The sequence below is a fragment of the Takifugu rubripes genome, chromosome 6 (assembly GCF_901000725.2).
Source record: "Takifugu rubripes chromosome 6, fTakRub1.2, whole genome shotgun sequence".
Lineage (NCBI taxonomy): Eukaryota > Metazoa > Chordata > Actinopteri > Tetraodontiformes > Tetraodontidae > Takifugu > Takifugu rubripes.
Genome location: NC_042290.1, coordinates 9,473,241 through 9,484,181, shown reverse-complemented (window position 1 = coordinate 9,484,181; position 10,941 = coordinate 9,473,241). Strand labels below are relative to the sequence as shown.

At 47.3% G+C, this 10,941-nt stretch overlaps 1 protein-coding gene across 1 annotated transcript; it reads left to right on the top strand.

Moving 5' to 3' along the window:
* Window positions 1-238: 238 nt before the first annotated feature.
* LOC115250211 (GDNF family receptor alpha-2-like) lies at window positions 239-9,645 on the top strand. The gene is made up of 3 exons (XM_029837895.1): window positions 239-350; window positions 2,900-3,193; window positions 9,466-9,645. Exons 1-3 carry the CDS (start codon window positions 311-313, stop codon window positions 9,471-9,473), a joined length of 342 nt encoding a protein of 113 aa, XP_029693755.1. The 5' UTR covers window positions 239-310; the 3' UTR covers window positions 9,474-9,645.
* Window positions 9,646-10,941: the final 1,296 nt, after the last annotated feature.

The following is a 10,941-nucleotide window of genomic DNA, read 5'->3' as shown; positions in this document are numbered from 1 at the left end:
ACGGGGCGACTCTTCTGGATAAACCGTGGATACCGTTTCAGCGGAACATGCGGTCCTTAAAGGAATCTGTGTGCGCGTCTCCCTGTGCGCGGCGCGGAGTTCACTGAGGAGGGAGGGTAAAAGCTCCAATTAAAGACCGTCTCCAGGGGCAGTTGCTCACTTCACCATGTCGGTGGCATTTTTGCTGCTTTCCAGCGCGGAAAACGAGAAGGCAAGTGAGTGAGAGACACCTGGGAGAGAAAGACGGCGCGTGACCGGATTGGACGAGTGTTCCGTTTTCATTCCTTGTCGGATTACCGCTGGACGCGAAATGGTCCTGATTAGTATCATCACTCTGGTGTTTGTGTTGGGTGAGTAAGTGCTCAGTTTCCCCACTCGTTCACACAGCGGGTGAGGGTCCACAGACCCTCCCTGTCACTCACACACCCTGTCCTTGAATCCATCGACCTCTCCAACTCCTAAACATTCACGACTCTTGACTCTTGTCTGTCTCCTCTTCAAACACGGCAACGCTGTTCAAATAATGACTGCCAACCTCTAAATTTTAGTTTTGAACCTTGCCTGGCATGCACTCATTCCCTTAGGTACAAAATCACCCTAAATCACATTTTGTAGCTCAGGCTGGAGCTTCTTTCCTTTTTATAAGGTGATGGCACTGACCTAAAAAAAGGCACCTACTGATCAGCTCGCTAAGTAAGCAGAATTGTATGTTGCCTCAGAGTTATCACACCTGAGGAGTCCTTATGTAAATGTATCTGTGGCGTCTAGGAGGCCGTGTTGAAGGTTGTCTCCAGGTTTGTGGAGCCTTGAAGGCTTCAGCGTTCTGCCGCTGTCCTTGGTCCTGGAATCGGCTTCGGGTGAGCCACAGGCTCCATCCGTGTGGGGGCTTTATCCACGTCAGAGAAACGAGCAGGGATTTAGAGAGCCAGGGTAGAGTTTTGTTAGCTTGATTCAGTTTTAGTCGATTTGTTCCAGTAAAGCCCGTTGATCAGACTAAATTCTAACCTGAGAGAGGAAAAAAAATAGTGCTGCTTTGTTCTTTATCGAAGGAAGATTTAATCAAAGGAATTGATGTAAGTGTTGATTGGAGACTCTAAATTGCATGTGAGTGCACACGTGAACACGCTGTGATGGCAGGTGACACGCCCAGAGTGTGTTCCCACCTCTGGCCTAGCGGCCACTGGGACAGACGCTGATTCGGTATAAGTGGTGGTTAACTGAATATGGACAGACGGATGGATGAAAGTAATGTGTTGAACCCCCCTCAAGCAGCCCTGGAGGGGTCCCACTCTGAAAGGCGCCTGAAAGTTGCCTGCAGGCACACTTATTCAGCGGAATAATTTTCTTAGATTGTTCAAATGACCCCAGTAAAAACCAGCTATTTTAATAATCTGAGCATTTTCTGCGCCAAACGTCTGAAATAGGTGGTTTCAAAGTGTTTACCTAGGTGATTTAACGAGGGCGCCTGTTCAAAACCAATCTAAATTGTTATTAAGTATTTGAAACGGCAACACAATATTGTGTGGTGCTTAAAAATCCCCCAAATCTCAGCAGGCTGAGGGAGATTTGACCTTTTTCTCACCGAGGTAAACACTCACAACACGGCCCAGCAACGTTTCTTATCTTTCACTGCTCCGCCTGTATGTTGCTCTTCGCATTATTAATGAAAATCAGTGTGCTGCACCCTCCAGGCTGTTCAGGACTCACTGGCGTGCTGCTTTGAGGCAATCCTGATCACAAACTGAAGCTTTATTATCAAGGCCGGACCTCACTCACACCAAATGGTTCCGTTCTTTCCTTCTTTTAGCTAAAAAAAAATCCCAGGTTTATACCTGGACACTCGCCACACCATCCGAAACACTGAAACCCAGTTTTAATGTAAAGATGGAAAAGTGGGGGTAAACACACCGGGAAGAGGATGAGACGACAACGCGCAGGTGAGACACGTTAGGTCAGATTCCCGGTATGATTGACAGCTGAGTTGACAGAGGTGGGTGCAGGCCAAGACCTTGCAAATGACATCACCGGCGCCCACATCCTGGTGAACAGGAAGAGATGGAGCGGTGCCATTTTTTTTTTTTTATCTTGAACTGCAACGCTGTTCATGTAATGGAGTCCCAACTCAAATAACATTAGTGAAGCATAAATGCACCATTAAGCAAACGAAATTAGGCTTCTTTTAGACTGGATCCATGTCGGCGTTGGAGGTGGGTTGGATTCGACAACTGGCCAGTTACATTATGTGGGTCATTTTTACCGCAGTAATAATCACAGCTCCTGTTTCTTGATGCGCGGGCTGCTTCTCCTGTCATCTCAGTCCTCCTGCTTCTTTATTTTCATCTGTGAAATTCGACCGGTAACGAGCTCTCCAGCGTTTCAGTGTTGCTCTTCCCGAGTCTGAGAAGCATGGCAGTTTAAATAAGACACAATGAAGAAGATTTTACAAAAAAAGCAAGTTGGATTTTTATTAGCTGGCCCTCAATTGTCATTACAGATGCTGCGTTTGTGATTTCACTGCAGTAAACTCTCGTTACCTGCGTCTTCAATAAAGATAAAACCCTCTTTTGCCTTTTTGACGCGGTTGTTTAGAGAGTTTTTCCCGACCGGGCCACTTAGCGGTTTCAGCGTCGGGATGTTTTTGCGATGGGTCGAGTTTCTGTGATTGTCCTTTGACAGCTGACACGGGTCACCCTGAGTGGAAACAGGAAGCCGGGTGAGATTCAGCCCCCACACACGCACATCAGTCACCTTGGAAGGTGTTTTCCAGAAGTGGTCTGGAGTCTAAAGGAACGCCCGGATCCATCCAGAGAGAGGAAGGCTGTGCTGACATCACAGCCGTTTATGGCCGGAACGCTTTATTAACGGCATAATGACGTCATTTCCTGTGTTCCCGTTTCAGATGTGTGCTATTCCGAGCTGGGTTCCCCCGGGTGGAGGGAACCCCTGGACTGCGTGCGGGCCTCCGAACTCTGCAACCAGAACAGCCAGTGCAGCTCACGGTACCGGATCATGCGCCAGTGCCTCTCTGGCGGGGACAAGGAGCGCAGCGCCATGCTGGCTTCCAAGGAGTGCCAGGGAGCGCTGGAGGTTCTGCAGGACTCGCCTCTATACGACTGCCGCTGTAAGAGAGGCATGAAGAAGGAGCTGCAGTGTCTGCAGAACTACTGGAGCATCCACATGGGCCTCACCGAGGGTAGGTCGACAACACACACTCGCGTGGAGAGTTAATTAATCCTCCTGCTGCCTGTTGATTTCCCCTTAATGTGATGTGCTGACAGATGAAACAGAAAATTCAATGCAGCAAAGGAAGAGGGTTCTGGATGGTACATTTTACCGGGGTTCAAAATGCCTCAGGAGGATGTGGGAGAAGTGAGCTTAGAGCAGATAAGGAGAGAGATGGAACCAGATTAAAAAAAAGTTGGGGGCTCTTTCAATTACAACTGTTTCTGTTCTACTTAACGCAGCTGAGCGGCAACAGGCAGCGATTCAGCCGGGCTTGGTTTCACTACCCTGGCAGATATCTCGGGTTGGTTAAGGTCCTGCAGCTGGAAGTTGTATGTGCCAGCAGTGGGGATCTCTCTCACACACACACACACACACACACATACACACACACGGCCTGTTGGCTGGCCTAGTTTGGGTCTCTGCAGTGGCAGAGCTCATTAAGAGTCTTCTTCTTTGTTCTCCATTCCACTAAGGATGTCACTAGTGGAGCACTTGCAAAGGCCACACACAGAACCACCCCCATTCTACACACACACACACACACACATCCTCACATATCCCCTGACCTCAACCCTTAAACCCAGTTCTAACCTCAACCAAAAGGTTATTAACCCTCAACCAGTCTTTTGAAGTTGAGGAGCCCAGACAAAACGTCCCCACATGCTAGTAGTAATGAAGATTCTAGTAGCTGTTGTGTACGTTTGTGTACTTGTGTGTGTATTTGTTCTTTGTTTGTGTGTCTCAGTACCGGGAGTGTGTCAGCGTTGTGTTCAGGTGTCCGACCTCGCTAAGCCATTGGGTGGTTTTCTGACACGTGGCTGCTTCGTGCTGGTTGAGTTTACAACGGCAAAGCAGGAATCTAATAACGTTTTTTTTTCTTTTGAAAACGCTCTTTCTGGTTAATTTGGTACGCAGCCTGATGCTGTGTAAAGATCTGAGGAGAGATCGGGGTTGTGCTTTTCTTTTTTCAAACGTGGGAGCAGATGAAGTTTCAGCAGGACGGGACTGCAGCAAAATTTAGAAGAACACATTAAAAAAATGCAAATAGTTCAATTTACCAACATCATTCTTGGGGAAAAAAATGTTCAGTGACTCATTTTGTTCTCTTAAAGAACAAACCCTCCTCTGTGATAACCCTTGTTACGTAATAGCGCTATTACTGGAGATATTTTCCACCTCATATGGACTGTTTTTCCCACATAATCACAGCTCTTATGCTCGAATACATAAACGTGTTCAGTATTTTGATCCGAGTATCTCGGGCTCCTTTTGGTTTTTTTGTGCAAGTATGAATTTGTGCTGATTTTGGACTGAAGGCCTTTGACTCTCTGCCCTCCTTTGAGATAAAGAAGCATCTTGTCCACACAGTGATGGAGGCTACGGTGCCTCTGGTATGTATAGATGAGGATATGTTGACTTTCCATATTAATAGGAAGATTTGATGCACTGTAGCTTTGCTAGCACCTGCAATTGGATGTTGTGGGTCACACTGGTGTGATCAGATCACTGAGAACATGAATGTTAAGGCAAAGGAACATGTAAACAACCTCACGGAACATTTTATTGATCCACAAAGTTGCTGATGTTGAGTTGGACATAATGAAGGAGCTACTCTATGTATGTTTAACAAGGAGATCAATTACAGACGCACTGATGCAAGTGAAGGCTGAATTCATGAAAGATACAGGAAATTAGTTGCTGCTGGTTTCAGCCTTGAGTCAGTTTGGACTTGGAGTTCAATGGGCTCAGATGCTTAATTCCCAGTCAAACCAGTTACCAAAACTTGAAATGCTTCATCATATATAGCATTAAGACTTTTGTCTGCAGTATTAAAGACTTAATTTGGATTTAGAAGGGGGAGGAAAACAAACATTACTGCTCAAATCGCAGCGCGGGAAGGCGCTCCGTTCAGAAGGAACGATGCTGCTTATTCCGTCCAGCTCCGAGGAGCTTTATGCAGTGAAAACTGTGAGCAGAAATTGGATTTTAGGAAGACAAGAAGAGATGGGATTGTACTGAAGCTTATAGGATCACTGCGCAAACATGCATTTAAGAATTCTCTCTCTTTACTTTGGAGTGGAAGGATTCCTGGCTCAAGGCTTCGGTGGGCTCTACGTCACCCCAACGCATATTTATTCCTAATTATGAATCCGCTGGGTCTGAAGCATAAACACCCTCAACCTTTATCCATCTGCTGACATTTCACAGGACGTCCACAGGAGGGGCGGACGGGATTTCCAGCTCACCTGCAGGATTGATTTAATTCCACAATGTTGCTTCTGATATTTTACCTGCTGAAGCCGGTCAGATCAGCGCCGCCCATCCGGCCACCGTGTTGCTTCCACGGTGGAGACTAACAGACCAATAAGCGGGCGATGGTCCCTCCTCGTTGGGTTTATTGAATCCGTTTGTTGGCCGAGCAGCGAGATGTGGGGCCACAGGTCTGATGTCTGAGGTCGGCCCTGTTGGGTCTCCCTGGAGCATCTCCTGCTGGTTCCTCTCATAGGTTCACATTTTTTTAAGCCATGTCGGCATTAATCCCACCTGAGCTGCGGGGTTAGAATTATCTCCTGAGATATGATTAACACGGATAGCGACGGGATGTAATGCCGGTGGATTTACGCCTCTCCTTTGTGTCAGAGTTGTTTGCGTTCATCTCCACATGAGTGATTGCAAATCTTTCAAATGGGACTTCGTGTACGACGTCGCATCTCAATCCAGGAAATCAGAAGATTGATTTGGGCTGTCAGGACTGACAGCAGCTCCCAGCGTTCACTTCCTACCGAAAGCGTTATTACCCAGCCCGTCCTCAGAGGGCCGTTGAGATGACTAATGAACTGGGAGACGGAAAATTGGTTTGGGTGGGTGGGGGGAGTTGGCTACGAAGTCGGCGTCACAATGGTTTTTTTTTTTTTTCCCCATTTTCCGTCTTTTTGTTGTCCCTTCTTTGAACACGGCGCCGCTCATCATGAGGACCTGCGGAGGAATTACTCATGTTAAAGAAGCCAATCTCATTAACTTCCTCTTTTATGTGCTCTGCGTGCGTCCGCCGTGCACCTGGCTGTTGTGGAAAGATGGCAGAGCCATTGGAAAACATGTTTTATGTCAAGAGAAATAAAACAAACGGCGCAAATATCAGCAGTTACGTCCCAACACGTGTTTCCGTCAGCGTACATGTGGCTAAAAATGTAAACGTGCAGCGTTATGGTGACTGAAAGCACATGTCGGGCTGCTGTGTGGGAGGGCCAACACACCGTTTTGTAATCGGGCCTTTGCAGCCAATCGCTCCATCGATTAACAGTTTGGTGGACGTGTTGAATGCAGCGTTACAGCCGATTATGTTCCAGGTCTCGGCTTCGCCGCGGAAGCTTTTCATTACGCTCCCACGTCAGGATTTGTCAACTCCCTCATGCCAGAACAATTTTCCACCCTTCTGCAATGTCCCCAGCAGAAGACTGTTAGGTAAACAGGGTGTCTACAACATCTAGATCACTTCAAATGTGTGTCTTTCTTCACTGCCCCACTTTGCACTTGTAGTGTGATTTAAAAAAAAAACTCTCATCCCATCCATCCGTGATGTGGAATATGTGGTGCATTTCTGCCCCTGTAGAAGCACTAATGCTGCAATACCACCGGAGACTCTAGGAGGCAGTTCGGACACAGTGGTTCCTCGTCCCTAGGGAAGTGGATGTTAAACTCTACCTTTCTATTTTTAAACATAATGGCATCCTATGGAAACAAATGGTGGTGTTTGTTAGTTTAGTGTGTGGCTGATGCATAGAAACGGAGCTGAGGGGTCAAACGGGTCGGCAGCAGCGGTTTAAAACAAAACAAGGTAGGTGAGTGATGCGTAGGGCTTTTTCATTTAGGTGTCTATCAAGTACAGCTGCAAAACACAAAGGGCTCCCAGCAGACCTGGATTTTATTGCGAATACACTGTTAAGCGATGCTGGTCAGTATTGGACTGTGACGATGCATTTAGGACCTTTTTCAAACGGTGATTTCGGTGAGGAATGGGTTCCATGTGTGACGCAGGCAGCCACAGAGGGACAGGGGAGACTACAGACGGGGAAAAGAGCCAGAAGAAAGACAAGATCAGATAAATGTCACGGTGGGGGAACACAGAGAGGATAAAGCCTCCATTTATCTGATCTACTCTGTGTACTAAAGGACAGAGCGCAGCATCTCAGCAAGGTTAAACCGCCGCCATCCTGTTTCAAAAGCCCATTTGATTGTTCGCCGTCATGTCACAGATTTAAAATCGGCTGGAGCAGCATTTGATCATCCAGAATTAATCAGAAAGAGCATGGTGGCATTAATCTGCCAATCTGAAGAACCACACGATGATATTTCTCATCTGATTTGATCAATTATATTACAAGAGATGTGTAATGTTGAGCCAGTGATAGGTGTGACATTAGTCGATGTGGGGACCAACAACTGTTGCTGCCTAACAGGGTGGGTGCTGGGTCATTACCCCCCCCCCCTTCCCCCCACATTATTGATTAAATTAGCTGTACATTAAGTGTAGCGGTCTGAAGCCAAACGTGCACCTGCAGCCACACACCAACAGCAGTGTGTGTTGTTTAAACACAGGGGGGCCTTTGTTGGTGTCGGAGGAAAGGGGTAAATGAGAGGAATTGGACATTTAAGACAAATGGCTTCTTCAGAGTGCTTAATGGTGACTAACGGGACTGGCAGTAAACAAGCCGACTTCTCCGTGAAATGAATCCACTGGCAGCCGACGTTCCAGGGCAGATGCTGCATGACTTGCAAGTTATCGTGAGGGAATAGACAGAAATTGAGATTTTTGTTCTTAATGTGCGAAACAAAGACTAAAGAAAGGATAATTAATCCTTGGATCTGTTTGGTACAGTCCTGAAAAGCTCTGATTTGAGCTAAAGGCTTTACGCTGATATGTAATCCCCCGGAGATAAAGTCAAAATCAAACGCTTGCTACCATCGAATCGCAAGAGATGAAGAAAATGCAAACATCATTTTCAGGAAAATCTAACAAAATCTGTGCGGCAATTGGTTTTTTCCCCCCAGACTGATCCTGGTTGTGAGGGCGGGCGGAGGGCTGTGGGGCATTCTGCCCAGGGATCGGTCTGAACTCTCCCTGGAGGAAGTCGTGTAGAAGAGGTTTGGCTGCAGGATCAGTCAGGGGGAACTCTACGTGGCTCGTTGGCGTCCTCACCGCAGCTCCGATATGTCTGCAGCTCCAACGCACAAACAAACGCACCCCTCCAGAGGAAGCCTCTGCTTGCATTTTTACAGCAGAAACATTTATTTTCCTCTTCGCGGTGCAGTTTAACAGCAACAGACTGAGGGTGCCGGCGGCCCTTTGGGCAGTCGGAACATATGTCTTCATGAAATCGTTTGCAGGGAAGTGTGTGGCTGATGGTGGCTGACTGCAGGTCCAGGGCCGTGTGCTCGGCTCGCCGACGGGAGAGCTTTGTCTGGAGACGCGCGGTGTTCAGGAGGTATTTAAGACGGAGTTTTGGTGCCGTTGCTAACTCTGGAGGCGGATGGTTGGGCTGGAATTGACATGGGTAGAAACAAAAAATCCTCATAAAAATAGCAGGAAAAAATCTGTCAAATATTTTAACGAGCCTTACGAGTGAATACCAGTCATTTGATCTCCTGTGTGTTGAGGTTTTTCCCCTTAAATTCTGAATTTATTTTAAGTTCCTGCCGATCCGACGGCCGTTCTGCGTCCCTGCATTAGCGCCTGGGCTACACGGTCCCACTTCAACCTTCTCACCAGTATCGGGTTGTTTTCCAGGAAGGTTGGTAGGTGAACCAGAGTGTAATTTAGCAGCAAGAGCACTATTGCAAAAATAAAAACAAAACCGCGAGCCTCAGCTACCTGGGGGACGCTGAAAGGGAGCTGCTGAGCGTGCAGAATCTATAAGGCATGCTGCAAATCTTCAGCTACTAATTCAGGCCATTTGGTATTGGCGGTGAGTTTAGCATGCGTGCTACTATTTCAGGTTTTAAGTATGCTGCACCAAGGTGCTCAGAGGTCAGCTGGCTAAATTACAGTTAACACTGACATCAGTGTTTAGCTTTCAGTCAAATAAATAGCTAATTTACAAGCTTGACTAATGACTGATGGGCCTAGCACGCAGGCTAATGAGCGAGGTGTTTAGTATGCAGGTGATTGAGCGAGCTGGAGGCTGATTAGTGTTGCTCCACAGAGAGACACCACTGTTCACTGTTTACTCATTTCATTCTCAGCTGCTTGACAGACGAACACTAGAAGTCAGAGGAGCATCGGCACAGCACCCGCATGGTGGACAGCACCTTCTCCTCTTCTAAAGCATTACTAATCGAAAGTGCATACTTAATCTTGCATGTGTATATAATGAACATACTGTAATGAGCCACATCTTCTGCATTAAACACTTGATTATGACGCTTTCGAGCATTAAACATGGATGTTTTACAGGTGCAGGCAGGATGTTAAACTGCATCTGACCTCAGGTTATTAACTTGTCTTCAATTTGGAATGTTGTCTTTGAGTGGGACTGAAATAACTGTTAAATGTATTAAACGACCTCGTCCTTCGACTTTTCTAGCTTTAAAAATCGAATCTGTTCATCCCGAGGTCAGAGTTTTTCTGTATTTTAAGACTTTCCCCGGGGTTTCTTCCACCAAAAGCTACAAATCGGACAAGACAGAATAAAAAGAGCTTGTTTAGTCCGGCAGCTCCCCTGGGAGGGGGGGGGGTCGGAGCTAAACCCTCAGTAGCCTCCATTCCAAAGGTAACGTTTGTTTGGCTCCTCGCAACACAAATGACAAAAGACGTTGTGTTCTGATATGACCAGTTCTGACGGCCACTTGTCGGAGAAAAGATGATTATTCAGTTCTGAAGGAGCTCGAACTTCCCTCCTGACATCCAAAAATCCAAAAGTTTGTGTCGGTGAGGAGGAGACTTGACCGGTGCTGCTGACAGACTGACAGACGGGGGGAAACGGCCCTGGGAGACAGGGGTGGCGGAGAGGCCGCCCGTGCGAGCGCCCAGCGGCTCCGACAGCCGTGTCAGGTGTTATCAAGTGTGAACGTGGCCCTGATTACCATGCGTGATGAGGGGGTGTCGCCCCCATCTCGGAGCTTCACACCGGCTCCCCCTCCTGGAGGTCAAAGGGGTCGTGTCTGACATCTGGGCAAACAGTTCCCGACAAGCCTAAAAGGGGTCGGCTGTACCGGGGGGGGGGGGGGGGGGGGTCGTGAATCAGTGGGAAACTATTGACGTCGTTTTTCACATGAGAAACACAATTAATTTGCATTTTACCTGGATTTTGCTGCTGGAGCCCTGAGAGATGTCTTCCCTCCCTCTTTTTCCATAAAATAAATGATTTAAATTGATTATGATGTCGTTAAGCTTCCGGGTCGTGACCTGGCCACATCGTGCTCGCTGTAAAATTAAGATTGATTGATGGTATTTTATAGAGTTAAGGAGCGAATTACTGGAGGATTCAATCCACTTTAACTTGATTTATATGACACTTAAAACCAGAAGTGTTTGGAAAATGGATGAATGATGGACACACTGAGTTGCTGAAGAGGAGTCTTCCCCCGCCCACCCCACCCCCGCCTCTGTTTCCACATAAACGGGGGTTTAGAAGCACTTAAGGCGGTTTGGTTGACTGATGGGGGGGAGTCGAGAAAGAATATCTTGGCTTTGCTTCGGAGGGTAAACAATTAACAATC